This window comes from Monodon monoceros, unplaced genomic scaffold, assembly GCF_005190385.1.
Source record: "Monodon monoceros isolate NGI ecotype Baffin Bay Population unplaced genomic scaffold, NGI_Narwhal_1 Super_Scaffold_6, whole genome shotgun sequence".
NCBI classification, from domain to species: Eukaryota; Metazoa; Chordata; class Mammalia; order Artiodactyla; family Monodontidae; genus Monodon; species Monodon monoceros.
In genome coordinates this window covers 14,143,924-14,163,716 of record NW_021703783.1, presented here as the reverse complement: position 1 = coordinate 14,163,716, position 19,793 = coordinate 14,143,924, and the positions used below count along the sequence as shown (strand labels likewise).

At 37.4% G+C, this 19,793-nt stretch overlaps 1 protein-coding gene across 1 annotated transcript in view; it reads right to left on the bottom strand.

Annotated features, from left to right (window-relative positions):
* Positions 1–19,793, bottom strand: part of PIK3C2G (phosphatidylinositol-4-phosphate 3-kinase catalytic subunit type 2 gamma) — a 394,030-nt gene that overhangs the window by 130,432 nt on the left and 243,805 nt on the right. Inside the window, exon 25 of the mRNA XM_029205345.1 lies at positions 18,184–18,353. Within this exon, the coding sequence (XP_029061178.1) occupies positions 18,184–18,353 (170 nt within the window). The remainder of the gene's footprint in view (positions 1–18,183; positions 18,354–19,793) is intronic.

Sequence of the window (19,793 nt, the reverse complement as noted above, 5' to 3'; positions counted from 1 at the left end):
TGAAGTCAGGGAGCCTGATTCCTCCAGCTCCGTTTTTCGTTCTCAAGATTGCTTTGGCTATTCGGGGTCTTTTGTGTTTCCATACAAATTGTGAAATTTTTTGTTCTACTTCTGTGAAAAATGCCAGTGGTAGTTTGATAGGGATTGCATTGACTCTGTAGATTGCTTTGGGTAGTAGAGTCATTTTCATAATGTTGATTCTTTCAATCCAAGAACATGGTATATCTCTCCATCTATTTGTATCATCTTTAATTTCTTTCATCAGTGTCTTATAATTTTCTCCATACAGGTCTTTTGTCTCCTTAGGTAGGTTTATTCCTAGATATTTTATTCTTTTTGTTGCAATGATAAATGGGAGTGTTTTCTTGATTTCACTTTCACATTTTTCATCATTAGTGTATAGGAATGCCAGAGATTTCTGTGCATTAATTTTGTATCCTGCTACTTTACCAAATTCATTGATTAGCTCTAGTAGTTTTCTGGTAGCATCTTTAGGATTCTCTATGTATAGTATCATGTGGTCTGCAAACAGTGACACCTTTACTTCTTCTTTTCCAACTTGGATTCCTTTTATTTCCTTTTTTTCTCTGATTGCTGTGGCTAAAACTTCCAAAACTATGTTGAATAAGAGTGGTGAGAGTGGGCAACCTTGTCTTGTTCCTGATCTTAGTGGAAATGCTTTCAGTTTTTCACCATTGAGGATGATGTTGGCTGTGGGTTTGTCATATATGACCTTTATTATGTTGAGGTAAGTTCCCTCTATGTCTACTTTCTGCAGGGCTTTTATCATAAATGGTAGTTGAATTTTGTCGAAAGCTTTCCCTGCATCTATTGAGATGATCATATGGTTTTTCTCCTTCAATTATTAATATGGTGTATCACATTGACTGATTTGCATATATTGAAGAATCCTTGCATTCCTGGAATAAACCCCACCTGATCATGGTGTGTGATCCTCTTAATGTGCTGTTGGATTCTGTTTGCTAGTATTTTGTTGAGGATTTTTGCATCTATGTTCATCAGTGATATCGGCCTGTAGTTTTCTTTGTGACATCATTGTCTGGTTTTGGTAACAGGGTGTTGGTGGCCTCATAGAATGAGTTTGGGAGTGTTCCTCCCTCTGCTATATTTTGGAAGAGTTTGAGAAGGATAGGTGTTAGCTCTTCTCTAAATGTTTGATAGAATTTGCCTGTGAAGCCATCTGGTCCTGGGCTTTTGTTTGTTGGAAGATTTTTAATCACAGTTTCAATTTCAGTGCTTGTGACTGGTCTGTTCATATTTTCTATTTCTTCCTGATTCAGTCTTGGCAGGTTGTGCATTTCTAAGAATTTGACCATTTCTTCCAGGTTGTCCATTTTATTGGCATAAAGTTGCTTGTAGTAATCTCTCATGATCCTTTGTATTTCTGCAGTGTCAGTTGTTACTTCCCCTTTTTCATTTCTAATTCTATTGATTTGAGTCTTCTCCCTTTTTTTCTTGATGAGTCTGGCTAATGGTTTATCAATTTTGTTTATCTTCTCAAAGAACCAGCTTTTAGTTTTACTGATCTTTACTATCGTTTCCTTCATTTCTTTTTCATTTATTTCTGATCTGATTTTTATGATTTCTTTCCTTCTGCTAACTTTGGGGTTTTTTTGTTCTTCTTTCTCTAACTGCTTTAGGTGCAAGGTTAGGTTGTTTATTCGAGATGTTTCCTGTTCCTTAAGGTAGGATTGTATTGCTATAAACTTCCCTCTTAGAACTGCTTTTGCTGCATCCCATAGATTTTGGGTTGTTGTGTCTCCATTGTCATTTGTTTTTAGGTTTTTTAAATTTCCTCTTTGATTTCTTCAGTGATCACTTCGTTATTAAGTAGTGTATTGTCTAGCCTCCAGGTGTTTGTATTTTTTACAGATATTTTCCTGTAATTGATATCTAGTCTCATAGGGGTGTGTTCGGAAAAGATACTTGATACAATTTCAATTTTCTTAAATTTACCAAGGCTTGATTTGTGACCCAAGATATGATCTATCCTGGAGAATATTCCATGAGCACTTGAGAAAAATGTGTATTCTCTTGTTTTTGGATGGAAGGTCCTATAAATATCAATTAAGTCCATCTTGTTTAATGTATCATTTAAAGCCATGTTTCCTTATTTATTTTCATTTTGGATGATCTGTCCATTGGTGAAAGTAGGGTGTTAAAGTCCCCTACTATGATTGTGTTACTATCGACTTCCCCTTTTATGGTTGTTAGTATTTGCCTTATGTATTGAGGTGCTCCTATATTGGGTGCATAAATATTTCCAATTTTTATATCTTCTTCTTGGACTTTTTGCAGTTTCCTATAATTTTATAAGTATATATGACCCTGTTATTTCCCAAACAAACTACCTCTTTCTTTCCAATATTTATACCTTTTATTTCTTTTTCTTCTTCTCTCTGTCTCTTTTTTTTGCCTCATGGCACAGCTAAGACCATCAGCACAGTGCTGAACAGAAGTAGTGAGAGAGAGCATCCTTGCCTGGTTCCTGATCGCAGGGCAAGATGTTCAGTCTAGTGTTTCAACTGAACATTTGATATGAGCTCTAGATTTTTTCCGGGTGCTCTTTACCACTTGAGAACATTCCCTTCTATTCCTGGTTTGCTGACTGTTTACGTGAATATTTTGCCATGCACTGTTTCTACATCTAATTGAGATATTTTTCCTCCTTTATTCTGTTAATGTGGTGAATTATACTGACTGATTTTCAAAGGTCAGCTAAGCTTAGATTGCTGGGAAAAAACCCTCTCTGGGTTATGACCTGTTATTCTTTTTATATATTGCCGGATTCGTTTTGCTAATAGTTTCTTAGGGAGTTTTACATCTGTGTTCACAGAGGACAGTGCTCTGCAATTGTCGTTGTTAGGTTCTTGTCTTATTTTAGCCTCACTGAATTAGTTAGGTAGTATTTCCTCCTCTATTCTCTGAAAAAGCATGTGTAAGAATGTCTGAAGTTTTCCCAGTGAGGGGTGCTCCTGGTGTCTTGTGGGTGGAGGCCCCACAAAAAGACCGGTCCTGCCCCAGCATCGACAGTGCTGTGCAGGCGGCAGACACTCCACAAGGGGCGTGCAGCTCACATGTTCCCATGCCCATGAGGCCTCCACACAGTTACATGGCTGCTTCCCCACTGCTCCTGGTCCAGCATCACCAGCATCACCTGGGAGCCTGTTGGAAATGCCAGTTCTCAGGCTCACCAGCCCGGTTGACCGGAAATCCTGGAGAGCCAACCCTGCATGATGGGAGCACCAGACATGATGTAACTCAGAAGATGCAAGAGGAAGGGGAGCAGCAGGGGTTTCCAGCTAATTTCAACACTGCTCCAGAGTTGGGCACAGATCAGATGGAGGACCACGCTACTGGGTGAAAAGTGCCAGCCCTTCTCGATCCCCATGAGCCAGTCCATGGCTGCGCGGGGACCGTCGCGCCCGCCGCCCAACTCTCTCGGCCCTCAGCTCGTGGCAGCGGTGGCAGAGGCCGGAAGTCCATAAAGATTTTTGAATGAATTGAAGACATTTTAAAATTTGAGCCTAGCAGCCTAGATATAACTAAGTTCAGTTCAAGAAGTAACTGAGAAAAGTCAAGGATTATTGAGGAAGCCTTTGAATTTTTTGGGTTAATTTTATGTATATATGTGTATATATGTGTATATATATATATATGTATATAGTTGTTTGTTTGTTTTTGGTCATGCCGTGGGGCTTGCAGGATCTCAGTTCCCTGACCAGGGATTGAACCTGGGCCTCAGCAGTGAAAGCCTGGAGTCCTAACTTAGGCCACCAGGGAACTACAAGGATAATTGTCTTCTTTACTGTTGCTATGCTTAGCTATTTTAATAAAAACATAGTAGTGAAACTGCACCTCAGATTGGGTCTTGAACCCACTTGCTGGGACTTGAACTCAGCCTAAACCCAGACTGGGACTTGAACCCCCGAGGCCGGAACTTGAACCTGGCCAAAACCCTGATTGGGACTTGAACCCATGCAACCGGGACTCGAACCCGGCCAAAACCCAGTGTCTTCCAACTGAGATCACACAGCTGGTTTCAGTACTTAAGGAAGCTCAGGTTCTTGATGTCTCATCGCAGAAAGAATTCAGTGAGAGACAAGTGATCGGTAAGAAGTGGATTTATTTAGAGAGAAACACACTCCACAGACAGAGCGTGGGCCATCTCAGAAGGTGAGAGTGGCACCAGGGTATGGGGTTGTTAGTTTTTATAGGGGTGGGTAATTTCATAGGCTAATGAGTGGGAGGAGTATTCCAGCTATTTCGGGAATGGGCAGGGATTTCCAGGAATTGGGCCACCGCCCACTTTTTGATCCTTATGGTCAATCTTGGAACTGTCATGGCGCCTGTGGGTGTGTCATTTAGCTTGCTGATGTGTTACAATGAGCGTATGCTGAGGTTCAAGGTCTAGTAGAAATCTACTTCTCTGCCATCTTGGACCCATTTGGTTCTAATCAGTTTATGTGATGTCCTTGGGCTATGTCATTCTTTCAAAGGTTGTGTCCTGCCCCCTTTCCTCCTGTTTCAGTAGAGCTGGAAATCTCACTAATTGAACTTAGTTAACCAGACCTTTCAGAAGTGTGCATATTCAAATCAGAAAGCCACAACTCAGGTATTTTGTAGTTGATCTGGGGCAGTGGAATCTAATTGCAGGCAAAGTATTTTGATGAAAATAAGTAAGCTACCTCTGTCTGGCTGTGGTTTTTAAATGTTATTGTGTGATCCATGCTACCACTAAATGTCTGGAGGAGAAGCTGATGTAATAATTTCCCCACTTAGCTTTATATTTATTCATTCATTCAATCATTCATTCAAGAAAATTTATTGAGCACCTAGACACTGAGGAATTTCTTAAGAATCAAGTCCAAATTTTAAAATTTTTGCTCAAAATCCTTTTATATTTGGCCTACATTGACTTATCTAGCCTGTATGCTATGAATTTACTTTACAGCCCTTTACTTTGGCCAAGCTGGGAGCACAGATGTTGAAAACATGAGATACAGCATGGGTTCTAATCCTGGACCTGCTGTATCTCAATTTCCTCATCTCTGAAATGGACAAGTAATACCTAACCTAGCTCTTCAAATTGCTGTGAGGATTAACTAAGAACATATACACAAAGGCCTGACACAGAGAGGACTACACACTTGTGAATGGCTATTTGAGGTTCTATGCAGAGGGCACAGACTGCAGGCCTGCCAGCCAGGCTTCAAATCATGTTCTACCACTTAGTAGTTCTGCAACCCTCAGCAAGTTACTTATCCTCTGTGTGCCTCAATCTCTTCCTCTGTAAAATGGGGATAAGAGCACTTGACTACTGGGATTGCTGAGAGGATTAGATGAGTTAAAGCATGTAAAAGTACTTAGAACATAGCCTGGCACATAGTAAACACTCAATAAATTTTAAATACTCTAATTAGTCCCCAAACTAATAAAAATGTTCTAGAGTTGAACCTAGTCGAAGCTAAATCTCCTTTTCTCTTCAAAAATGCCATCTGTAGAATGCCATCTTTCCTTCAAAGTTTAATTTACTCCCAGCTCTTCCATGTAACCTCTTTGGTTGCATAAGCCCTTAAGTGGACCTTCGAATTTGGTAGCATTTTTTACATATCACTCACCCACAGAGTCATCACTACTGCTAACATTTTAGTGAGTTTTAGCAATATCCTAGACTTCCATAATCAGAATAAAATCTTAATTTTGTATATAAAAGTTTTCCAATTCTTTTTTCTTACTCTCTATACTGTTGTATATTTGCTATGTTGAATGAAACTTTTGAAATAATTTTGAAAGAGCACTAAATTTTACAACATCCTGAAATTTTCTTTTCTAACATAATAGATACGCTTTTCTTTTCAACAGAGAAAAGTATGTTTGATCAAAGTGATTTCTCTCGGAAAGTTTTTGTAGTTATGCTTAAGTTCATGTGATAACACATTTCCTTCTTCCATGGTAACCACCATTATAAATCAGATGAAGAAATATTATAGCAGAGAGTCAAATACCCAAAGGAAACATCTGTTAGAGAAAATATAAACTAATAATAATACTGAAGAACCCAAGTTTAGCTGTGTTTAAATTATTACCATAGTTTAAAATGCTGCATCTTTTCTGTATGATTTGCATGGCTCACTTCTGAGCAATTTTAAAAAATAACTCAGAATTAGACTAAAACTTTTCTAGAAATGGAAAGAAGCCTCACGTGTGAAACAGACTCCTATCCCATCCCTAGAGGCTGTAAGAGCTGTAGCTGGTACGTGATTTATCAGTCTACTCAAATGTGAACCTAATCCTAGGTTACAGAATTAGGGTACTGGAGCCTGTGTCTGAAGTTTAAGTAGGACTTATAAACCTGAGATATAAATTGGCTGTGGCAAGAGGGAGGATTGGAAACGATTTGGTCTCTTAGAATCTATACTGTGTTGCATTCTGAATAAAATGTTGAAAATCTCTCATTTATAGCTGTGCAAATAAACGAGAAATTTCTTGTTGTGACTATCCTACCTTTTTTTCTTTTTCGTTTCCAGATAAGTGGTTTTACTATTACCTGCCTAAGTCCTAACTATTCATGCTTCTGTACCTTTTACCTGTATAGTTTCCCACTTCTGGACATCTTTTCTATTTCTCTCTCTCTCACCTGATGTCGTCATACTAAGGGATCAGGATAAAAATTTTTTTCTTTTAAGAATTCTTCTTTTTTTTTTTAATCCCAAAGGCTATGCATTTATTCCTTTCTAAATGGTATATAATTTCATTTTAGGACAAGTAAGTATGTGTTTGCATTAATGAATATATGAAATGACAAAATTATCGAAATGGAGAACAAATTAGTAGTTGCCAGGGGTTAAGGATAGAGGGGTATCGGGGGGTGAGAGGGAAGTGGGGTAACATGAAGCATCCTGGGGGTGATGAAGCTGTTCTGTATCTGGATGGTATCAATATTAATAAGCTGGTCATGATATTGTACTGTAATTTTATAAGATGTTACCATTGGGGGGAACTGGTAAAGGGCACATGGGACCTCTTTGTATTACATCTTAAAACTGCATGTGAATCTACAATTATCTCAAAATAAAATGTTTAATTAAAGTTTGTCTAAGACATCTGGATATAAATATTGATAGAAGCTTTGGATGTAACTAATACCAGTTTGCTGGAGACAGTACAGTGAGAAGAGAAAAGGACTAAGATAAATCTTCAGAAATCTGACATCTAGTGGCTTGGTAGAAGGGAATCATCCTGCATTGAACACTGAGTAGGGAAGAAAAACTAGAGGGTGATGATGCATCATAGAAGGCAAGCAAAGAGGGTATTTTGAAGAAGAAATAATCAACACTGTTGAAATCTGCTGCTAAATTAGGTAAAATGAGGAATAAATATTGTTGGGTTTAGCATTATGGTCATCATTGATTTTATCAAGTAATGAAGAATAAAGCCAGATTGAAGTGGTTATGGAATAGGAGGTAAGAAAAGGAGACCAGGAGTTTAGAATCGCCTTCAGGAAATTTGGGAAGGTGAGCAAAATGGCATAGAAACTAATTTTGGGGGGCAAGGTTAAACTGTGGAGCGATAAGCATATTTCACAGGATTATTTAAAAGAGAGATGAGGGAATTCCCTGGTGGTCCAGTGGTTAGGACTTGGAGCTTTCACTGCTGTGGCCCAGGTTCAATCCCTGGTCGGAGAACTAAGATCCCACAAGCCACACCGTGTGACTAATAAATAAATAAATAAATGGGAGAGGAACGCAAGGAAAAATGAATTATTGATAGCATAATGTATGTAAGAAGATGGGAGGGAAATGGTTCCAAAGCACAGATGGAGGTATTGGCTTTAGAAATGAAAGACTAATCTTCTATTATCACAAGAAAGAAGTTTATATGCAGATGTAAGTTTGTGAGTTTTGTACTGAGTACAAAAGCAGGCTCTGTTCTATTTCTTTTTATTTTTCCCCAAAAAAGTAGGAGGTGTGGTTGTCTGTCTAAAATAAGTAGTAGTAGGGAGGGTGGGAGGGAGGGAGACGCAAGAGGGAAGAGATATGGGAACATATGTATATGTATAACTGATTCACTTTGTTATAAAGCAGAAACTAACACACCATTGTAAAGCAATTATACCCCAATAAAGATGTTAAAAAAATAAAATAAGTAGTAGTAAATAATGGGTTGGAGAGATCTGAGGTTTACCCTGTGAGGATAAGTATTGTGGGATTGCTGGGCCATGAGGATGGCCCATTTGAAACTGAGGACAACATCTGCCCTGTTGTGTCAATGCTTTCTTGCAGTGCTAGGCTGCTCAGCGCCACTAGCCCTCACAGTGGAGACTGCCCTATTCTGAAATACATTATTAAGGTAATGGACCAAGCATGCTAACTGTAATGGATGAGCTCTGAAATAGCAGAAGTGCTGTATCCTTAAAATGAGCATTACTTCATTTATTGAACTATTCCTTAAACAAATATGTACATACTTGAAAAATGAATGATGTTTGATTTTAAAGTATCGAGCACATAAGCTATTTGAGGACATAATTATTCACAGAAGCAACTTCCTTATATGTGAATTATGCAGTCTAAATAGTACCACTGGGCTTCATCCCAACAGTTCAGGGTGGTCTTTGGCCATACTGAGTTCAACAAAACAGTCCCTGGCAAGCTGAAAACTGGAGTCACATCCCATGAGCATTTAACTTCTATTAGATTAATGATTCCTATTAGATGTATTTTTTTAATGTAAGAAAAAAATTAAAAGAGAGTGAGCAATTGTGCCTGATTCTTCAGTCATAAAAGAGCATATTGCCCATAGATGGGAGAGTGGCCCTGCTATCGTAACACCTGGTTTTAATGTTTGAATGCCTCCCATCATGCAACCATCTTGCAACACATTTGATTATAGTTGTTAAAGACATGAATTTAATATATATCCTGGCCATAAATGCGGATAACTATGTCATCTGGTACTAACTAAAGAAACAGCCATCTTTCCCAATGCTGAAGAGGAAACAATATGTTGGAATTACTGAGAAATGGAATTACCAGATTCCTCCATGGCACCTTCCCAAAGTGGACTATAACAATGTAGACTTCTGTCTTAGTTTGTGATTCGTAAATTAGAGAAAATAACAGTAGCTACTGCAAAGAGTTACTGTGAGGATTAATTAAGCTAATGCATATCAAGCATTGATAAGGCTTTAAAGGGTAATTTTGACTTTTCCTTTTAGAATCTGATCCCATATACTGGATGACACAGCACCACACTAAGGAGCACTGCTTTCTGCCACTCCCGGTGATATTTCACCACAATCTGAGAAAAGCTATGTGTTTCAGTATTGGTGATGTAGGCAGGGGATATGGAGAGAGGACTGGAAAGACAGAGAACTCAAGCAAGGATGCATGATAGAGTCTGTCTTCTGTGCTCTGTGAACATACTTATTTCTTCCTTTTATAGGATAGTTCATCTAATATTTACTCGAGCAACGGATAAAGCCTGTAAATGGACACATACAAATGGACACTGAAAGTCTCGAGGGCTGAATATGTATTTGCACCCTGAACTGAAATGTGGGACTCAGTAATGAGGCACATTTTATGTTTATTATTGAAATTATTATTAATTTCATGAATTAAAAATGTTTTGTCCCCAGGAAATATCATAGTAACATTAAAATATATTGTTTTAAAGATTTCTAAAAGCTGCAGACTCCCATCATAGTGAATGGTGATATTAGCATACAAATAAATGACTACAGAGTATATTGGGCAATGTTTAAGCCTACACTTTTCCTGATATCACAAATGACCTGCATTTCAGAGAGCACATTTTGCTGTCCAACGGAAAGAACACAAGTCTCTTGTCTCATATCCATGAGTTAATTGAGAAGGCAGTTTTGGAATCTCCATTGGATAGGATAGAACCTTGTATAATTAGACAACACAAGAAACCTCATATGTGCAATATAATAAGAACATAAGGGTGCATGTACTATTACAAAAAGAACACTTAACACCCTGTGAGAGCTCCAAGCTCTCAGCAATTATTAACTAAGGAGACCCTCACCAATAATCTCTTAAGTGTAAAACATGTTTTTTCCCTGGTCTAGCCTCTTTTATAAATACACTGTGGGTCCTAAGTTAGACTCTGGGAGGTCCCTGATCTTTAACTGCTTAATAACTTTAGATACTGACTCTGGAGTTCCTCCCAGGCTCAGGTACACTCTCTCTCTTATTTGAAGAGGGTAGTTAAAACAACTACCTCTTCACAAGGCCTACTTTCCTAAGTCTGATATTTTGGGTGTGAGTTTAGAGTAGATCAGAATTTTATGAGAATGGCAACAGAATGGTCAGCTCCTCCAAATTTCCATGTTTCCCCCTCCTTGAGCTTGAGTTCAAGGGAAAGTGCACAGTTATGCTTTGCATGGAATTCCAGTGTATGCTTGGAACAGAAATTAGTCTGGATATAGGGAAAAGATTATTAATGCTATAATGCTTGGGTGACAATGAATGGTAGTATCGCATTTTAAATACGATAAGGTTTTAAAATCAGGCTGAAGGTGTAAATCAAGAATAGCCCAAGTTAACTCTGAAAACATTTAAGTCACTCTTAAAGTTACCATATGCATGATCAATATTTATGTATAAAGCTTGGAATGGACCTTTTATCTCTTACTAAGTTTAACATCAGAGTGTCTCCCCCAGCACAGAAGCAGGTACTGTTTCTTCATTTGGGTACCAGAAGAAGTTCTAATACTAGGCTCATGTTTCGGAGATATCTGTAGTCTTTCTTCAAAAACTAGACTCAGATTCAGGGCTATGAGATGCTTATATTGACAGGCACATTGTACCTTAGGCCAGCTAAGGAGTCAGCACTCATGTCTGCCATCTTAAGCATGCTTTGTTCTCATTGGGTGCAGGAAAGCAGAATCCTTACACTATTTAAATTGTTTTCTCTCTCCCCTTCCCTCTTTCCCTCTCTTTGTTCCCTTTGTGTCACAAACTTTTCTTCCTTTCTCAAGCACCCTTCACTCTTTTCATCTGAAAATCTGCAAGTCTCTTTTTGAAGAAAACTCATGGTTGGGTGGTTGGTTTTTTTAATTAGAGAAACTGTTTTTTTTTACTTATAATGGGAGGGAGGTAAATATAAAGGAAGTTACTCAAAAGAAAGCAGGTGATAAAGCATAATGGAATGATAAATTGAAGTAGAAGAGGGAAAAACAACAGCAAGAAGATGGGAATGACAAAATAAACTTCATTTCTTGAACTAGTGAGAGTGCTTTGGAAAATCCAAAGCCCTATTCAAATGCTAGGAGTAGTTTGCCTGAGATTGACTTTGTGACTGGAGAAGGCCTTTGTGAAAATAACAGTGTACCAAATTTTTTTTTCAGTTATTTCGCTGTGGTAAAATACATATAACATAAAACGTACCACCTTAAACCATTGTTAAGTGTACAGTTCAGTGGTATTAAATATATTCATAATGTTGTGCAACCATCACCACCATTCACCTCCACAATTCTTTTCATCTCTTAACACTGAAATTCTATACCCATTAAACGATAACTCCCCATTCCCCCCTCCCCAAGGCTCCTGGTCACCGCCACCTTACTTTCTGTATCTCTGTAGCTATGATTTGGACTACTCTAAGTACATCATGTAAGTGGAATCATACAGTCATTTGTCTTTTTGAGGCTGCCTTATTTTGTGTAATGTCCTTAGAATTCAACCATGCTGTGGCATGTGTCAGAATTATTCCTTTTAAGAATGAATAATAGTCTATGGTATGTATACTCCATATTCTGCTTATCCATTCATCCATTGATGAACATTTGGACTGCTTCCACATTTTAGTTATTGTGAATAATGCTGTTATAAACATGGTTATACAAATATCTCTTTGATACTCTGCTTTCAATTCCTTTGGGTATATTCCCAGAAGCAGAATTGCTGGATCATATGGTAATTCCATTTTTAATTTTTTGAGTAACAGCCACACTGTTTTCCACAGTAGCTGTACTATTTTATATTCCCACTGACATTGCACAGGGGTTCCAATTTCTCCACATCCTTGTCAAAACTTATTTTCTGTTTTTTGATACTAGCCATCCTAAATGGTTATGAGGTAGTATGCATCAAATTTTGAGTCTCATCCACCAGACTCCCACATGTAAAGTGACCATCAGGTAAAACAATCCCTTGATAAACTTCCAGTTAGAATAACAGAATATGGCAAATTCTTAGTAATTTTATCTTCAGAAAAACTGCTGCTTCTCAGGTCAAGAAAAGTAAATTGTATGGCATTTTTGTAGTGATCCTTCAATTAACCAAAATTGAGCCTCTGCTAAATGTCAGGCACTAGCTAGGCGCTTATGATACAAAGATGTTCTTATGGTACTCACAGCTGGAAAGGTATTAGACAGTGTGTTTTTCTTCTAGAAAGTTCAGATGAAATTGAAACCTGCTTTGAGTTAAAGGACCAGAGTGTTTCTTAATAAACAGTCTTGTGAAAACAGACCAGTGAAACATCTAATTTCAAAGAACACTAAGGTAGTAATTAAAGCATGTGGGAGATCATTAATACCTATATGGCATTTGGATTACTATGAATATTGTACTAAACCAGAATGACTGGAGTAAGACAAAAATTAATCTTTTAATCTGCTAAGGGAGTTTTTTCCCAAAGATGGTTAAATTGAGGATATTTAGAATATAAATAATATAATACTCAAATTAGAGCTTAAACATTAAACATTTTTAAATTAGTGGTAATTAAATATGGAAGACAGTGTCAAAACGATTATAGATACAGATAGTTTTTATGACTAATATTGAGATGAAAATTCTGAGATCAATTATATTAGGTGATTGTTGATCTGTTGGGGTAAAACTTGAAAATCGGGTATAAATCATGTTGTTAAAAAGACAGATATATAATATTTTGATCACCCAGGTGTATATATTTTAATAGGAAAAGGACAGAGTTTGACAGAATTCTGGAATGATTTTTCATCTGTTTTAAATGGATTTATGTCCTAGAGTGTGGTGGTAAATATTTAATAACCAGCTCACTTACTTTTTTTAGGAAAAAAAAAAGCTCTGATTTGTGACATTTGCCAATTTCCATGGTGTATATTCTCCCACCATGGCTGATTTCAGGCCACCAGTGGAATGTCATTTAATGTGGAGTTGAGAAAGAATACACATCACAGGCTCTCCCAAGCCAGTGTAAGCCAGCTCCAGCACACCTCTGCTCATGTCTAAAATTACATCAGAAGTCAAACGTGACTTAGTGAAAAACATTACAATCCGAATAAACCTAATAGTGCAATCTAATCTATCAGTCAACAAACTTCAAAGTCAGAGAAGTTCAATTTATAAATTTAAAAAGTACCAAAAAAGTACTTTAAAAAGTATGAAAAAAGTACTTTAAAAAGTACCAAAATAAGATATTTAGATAACTTTGAACAAAAAGAAACAATAATTACCTAAAGATGCAATCTCATTTCTTGTCACTTCATTTGGAATACTTACATTATAATTAATTCCAACAAACATTTATAGAGCCTTTACTCAGTGCTAGGAACTCTTCCAAGCATTTTATGTATATCAATTAATTTAATCTTCAAAACAAATCTGTTTTTTATAAAAGATTAAACTGAAGCATACAGAGCCACTTGTTTAAGGTCACATCATTAGTAAATGATAGTAAGGGATTAAAAGAAAAAAGCATAGTCTATCTCCAGGGTACCTGCCTTTAACTACTGCTCATACAGCCTCTAAAATTATCTAGAAATAAGGCTGCAAGAAAGGCTTCATGCAAGTCTGGCATTACAAAGTGAAAGACTACACAGACTGGAAATACAGTCTGAAAAAATAAAAGTATGAAACAATGAGTTAGGAGAACAATAAACATCACCAATAAAGGCCTTCCTTAATTTCTCCTCCTCTGTGAAAGAAAGTCACCATCAAGAAATTACTGAGTGGAAATTTAGAGTTTATTACAATAATATCTTTTATGCAATGAAAAAATTACTATATGGAAATCATTGTTACAGGGGAACTTTGAGTGAAAAATTGTGGATGTATAATTTGTTAACCACTTTAATTTGAATCTCTGTAAGAGAAAATAAAGAAGTGAAGATAATAATTAGGCAATACTTCAAAAGAAAAACCAACTGGTTTCAGAAAGTTGGTGAAATTTCTCATTGTTTTCATTGTAGGGATTCGCCATTTTTTCCCCAGAATCATTAAGTAATGCTGGGGCTGAACTGTCCTGTGATTTAATCTGCTGGTGTAAATCCTCTTCATCTAATCTCATAATTAAAACCAATAAGGAAGAACTTCTTGTTTCTATACAAGATGTGAAATCCTTCAAATTCATAGCTGAGATGTAATTTTTTTTCTTTCTTCAAAGTTAGAAAGTTAGAGCTTCAGATTTGGTCTAAGCATGAAGATGGGCTTTCCAGATTTCTGGAGAACTGAATTAAGAGCAGTGGTTCAGGGAAACCTGAGCAAAGACTCCTAATGAGAGTGTTGCTGGGAAGACTCCACATAATTCAAAAATCAGGACAGCCCAATGTTTATAAACATGTCTTAAACAGGACCACATGTATGATTAGTGTAAGATGTTCTGGAATGATGATGCAAGCATGAGTACAAAAGGGCAATGGCCCAGGAAGAAATCCCTTTACTTCTCAAGATCTTCCTTGTAAGGAGAATATCACTTCATTGCTGCTTCCTCTTAAGGAAACCAAGGGAAAATCTCTCCCCAGATACACTGCATTTGCTTTCGCTTTGTTGGCCTGCTAATTTCCATTCTTAAGTTCTGTATCCTTGGCTAAGGGTTAAATCTTATTAGAGAGGGATTTTATGTTATGTATGTGATTTCTTTTTGTCAACCCCAAACTTATCCACAACTGGAAACTGTATTTATGTGAGGTTGAGCAATTTTACTTATTATGAAGTAAAATCAGTTAATGTATGTTAGTGACGCTTTGTAAACCATAAAAAGTCACACAAATACTTTCTTTCCCCATGTTTTTAAGGAGTAGACAATAGGAGAAACACATGTGTCTGGGATACATATGCTCTTTACTCCCTGCGGGTGCTGCATTTTATGTTAAGGAGTATGATCCTGGCTTATTGCTGTTTATTACTGGGGCATTTATATGGCATTGCTAGGTTATGGGAGATCAGGATAGTCATAGGGCATGATTTACAAACCTGGCTTTGTATATTAAGGAGTGTTTATTAATATATCTAGTACGTGTACAGAAGAAGCTAGGTGGAGCTGGCTTTTCTCTAGAGATCAGTTTTATATGTAATAAGTGCAGTACAAATAAGAATGTTCATTTATCCTAGGGGGATTCAGAGGCCTGATTTATGAGACCTTTGTCCACCTAGCAACAAAGAAGAACAACCGGTGGACCTAGGATGGAAGACATCAGTTGCCTAATGAATCAACAATCAAATGAACCCCAGAAACAACTGAGAGAGACTTTGAAGAAAATTATTAGATGCTGCCTATAATTCAAAATATATAGTGAGTAATAGGTAGTAGACATAGTTCAGTTTAACCATTAAAGAAACTCAGGGCAGAAGTATCAGTATCAAGAAAGAAATCCAAGGAGACATTGCCAATGAGTCTTACATAGCCATTGGTGGAGATAGAATCCTGCAAACAATAATCCAAATGGGTAATAACGCTGCAGTTGGCCTCCTTAGCTGGTGCTCAATAATCAATAATCTCAAGGGAAGACAGGGCCAACTTCATTTTCTTTCATCCAATTAATAATTATTGAAAGGTTGAAGGCTGACCTGTGAATAGTTTATTGGCTGACTAATTCAGCAAACAATGTTAAGAACCTACTATAAGTGAGGCTCTGTGCTGGGCACATTTTCAGGACCTCCATAACGGTTGCATAAGATAGATTTAAATTGCTGCACTTCAGAAGTAGCAGTAGCTGCTGTAACATCAACAAACAAACAATTGGGCTCCATCTTTTCTACAGACCTTGGTGCATATCTCTATTATAGCACTTACTATATTGTTTAGTAACTTGTTCTTTACTTTGTATGTTTCCCCAACTGAAACTTTTTCTGTAGAGCTGGAATATCTTCATGCATCTTTTAACCACCCCCATGGTCAACACAGATGCTGGTCAAATAAATGAATAAGGGGGTTAACCCGAATTCTCAGTGGACAATACAGCAAAATAAATAAAAATGTTACAGTTTTAATCTAATCTTTAAATTTCTAGGAAAGAGTGGATTTAGGGAAAGTGTTAAATGAGTAAATTATGCAATATGCTCGTATATGTTAATTAACATTTGTCCTTTACACCAGGTATCCCTCCTCTGTGATGTTCTAATTGTCTATACCTCTATCTCTGCTCTCACCACATTCTGGAGTAATTATTTATGTGTCTGTCTTCCCAGTATTTTAAAGAAAGAGTAAGCCCCACTGAGGTGGTAAATGTGTATTATTCATCTTTGTATCCCCAAGGTTTATCACAGTGCTTGGCACACAGACCATCCTCAACAGATGTGTAAGGAATGAATGAATATGTGGTGACTCTTCCTGAGCTTATTCATTATAGTAGGCAATGTACTGAAAATAATAAAAAGTGAGACAATTCCATTTGTATGCCTCCACAAAATAGAAGCTATCAGTTTATAAGAATTAAACCTTATTATGTAGTTTATATTGGCACTTTAATAGCAGATTATGACCATCTGGTGAAAATTCATCTTGTTATATTGTAGGAGACTTTTATTTCCTCTTTTGAAAAGCTATTTTTAGCTAAAAGTGACTGATTAGTCTTTGGAATGGTCTGATCCCATTTCTACTTTAATATGAGGTATCCTTTTTTGGAGCAAGGGACTTTTAGTCTTAGATTTCTGGTTCCCTTGCCCCCAGCTCAAATAAAATAAAACAAAAACCTATTCAACCACCAGTCTTTTCCTTTTCAGTAAATGATATAATTGTTTGCTAAGAACAAAAATCCAGGAGTCATCCTTGAATATTTTCCTTTCTTCTTCTACTTACTGGGCCCATTTTCCCAGCCCATTAATGACTGCCAATGCCAATCAATTAGCAGGTCCTGTGGTTCAGATTCCAAAATATATTCTGAATCTGTCAGTTTTTGCCACTTCTTTACCATTAAGGTCTTGCCTTAACTATTGCAACAGCCTTCTAACTGGTCTCATTACTTGACAGGACAGCAGCCGAGAGCTTTGAAATCCACTGAAATCCATCAATGGTTTGCTTCTGAACGTAAAGTAAAAGCCAACCTCTGCACCATGTCCTCAGTGCCCTACTTGATCTGGCCTCCACCAAACCCTTTATCTTTCCCTCCTACTACCCGTCCCTCTTTATTGCACCTCCAGGCCCCAGGCCTTCTGGCTGTCACTGGAACATGCCTGCTTAGTCCATACTCATGGCTGTTATTTTTGCTGTTCTCTCTTCCTGGAATGCTCTTCTCATGGATCTCCACAAGGTGATTACTCACTATACAGCTATCTCTCGTTTCTTTAAGGAGGCCTCTTTAAAAGAGCATCTCTGCCCCTGTTAATTTCTATCCCATTTCTCTGCTTTAGTTTCTTAGTAAGAAATGAAACTCCTCATTTCCTCGTGTTATCTTTTTTAATGTCTGTCATCCCTACTAGAAAGAGATCAGGGTTTGTATCTGCTTTGTTGTATCCCCAGAGTCTTGAATGGTAGATGCTTACTAAATATTTTTGGAATAATTCAAGCCTAATTTAGTGCAGGAAGTGTGCTCATTTTACATGTAGACCAGGCTGGTGATTGTTATGGGCAATATACCAGATGTATTGAGACCACGAACTCAGGCCTCGTTGCCCATTCAAGGCTTATAAGAAAATGAACATATCATATTTCGCACAATTCAGACTGGAGCAGTATTAGTATCCTGTGGGAGAAGGCCAATTTAGTCTACTAAGAACTTGAGGAAACCTAATTTGTTCCATTAACAGTCTATCGAAAAAATCTTTCCTTCAATGTTATTAGATACATAATCATGTTTACATTATCTTGGGGAATTTGAGAGATGGGGAACAAGTCATCTGCTGGGTTTCTATGCCATTACATGTTATATATCACTCCGGGAGATTGCTTAATTACATTAATAAACATTATTTGAGAACTGACCTTTTTATCCCTCCAAATGTTTGTGCATGGCCCAGGAATTTTCCAAAGTCAATATGAAACATGTGGCCTGACTTTGTCAGCATGATATTGTCGTTGTGACGGTCACAGACTCCCAGGATGAACGTTACCACACACCAGCCAGCACAGGAATAGAAAAAGTTCCTCAAGGCCTAATCGGTTGAAAAATAATAACACACACAAAAAATGAGCAAACACAGAGGTAATGGTAAAAGTACGATAAAAAGCAAAATTCTATAATCAAGAACCAATTCTACATCTCAGTTGAGTGGATATGATTAAATGGTTGTTTCTTGATATGCTACAGAAGAACATGAAGCAATCTGTTCTTTAGCCGAATGAGTGTTTTTGTTGAAATGGGAGAAAATGACTTTCATTCAGTTAAAGCTAATTTTCAGTTTATTAAAGAGGATTCTTAGTGTTATTTTTTAATGTCACAAAGGTACAATAGTGGATAGCTTTTTTCAAGATAAAAGAAGAAGGAACAATATGGTACAGTATTGCCTATTCCCATAGAAATTTAAAATATTAATTTTTGAATATCTGAAATTTTTAACACAGAAAAAACTACATTGAGATATCTGTAACACTTTATGTTTATCCTACAAATATGTCATCAAGTTAATGCCCCAAAAGGTTTTGGTACAGTATATACCAGTGAACGCTTGTGCGGGTAGAAGCAGATTCCACTAAGTTAGTTGTGGCTTATGTCTCTTTAATGGACAGAGGTTTCTTGCCAAAATTACTCTTTTTTCAAAAAAACTGTCTCCTGGGTATTCATCGTTTTGATCGATGATGTAACGATGAGTGTAAGCACAAGTGACTGGCTGAGCCACAGGTATGGGCCTCCTCAACTAGCGAGTGGAAGACCACGTGGCTGGACTACATGCCAAGACACCTTATTTCCAGGTATCCCAGGTGCCTGAGAAAGTCTTTAATTTGTCTGTCTAGATTTTCTCTACTTATAAAGTGAAGATAATAAAATATGTCCTTCACATGGTAGTTAAGAACATCAAATGTACATGGAAACACCCCAAACAATATAACTCCAGGGGTTTGTGCCTAACTCAAGTTACAATTTGGGGAATGGCTAAAAAATAGATTTCTAGATAATCTCATCTAATTCCCTGTTACTTGGCCTCCAAAACCTGTATTTTGCTCTATTCCAATCTCACAGAAGTCTGGAGTAGATGAACTCTTGGATCTCTCTTTCATGGCCCAGGCCAGCTAGGGTGACCAAGCCTTCCAGTTTGCCCAGGACTGAGGAGTTTCCTAGAATGAGGGATGTTTAGTGCTCAGAACAATTCTGAGCAAATCTAATGCTGGCCCATATTGCATCCTTGTGTGAATTAGCATAAAGGTGCCCCTGCCTCTGGGGCAGCTGTACCATTTCATGCCTTGGCAAGTGAAACAAGGCCTGGCTCCAGCCAACTCATCCCCTAATCTGGGAGCCCTGGTAGAGGGTGGAACCTGTACAATTGTAGACTGCAGGCTAGATGCCAAGGTAAAGTGGGAAAAATGTTGGCAGTCAAATGGAATAGTATACATTTTGTAAAGTTCTGAGATACAAAAAAATAAAAACTCTATTAGGT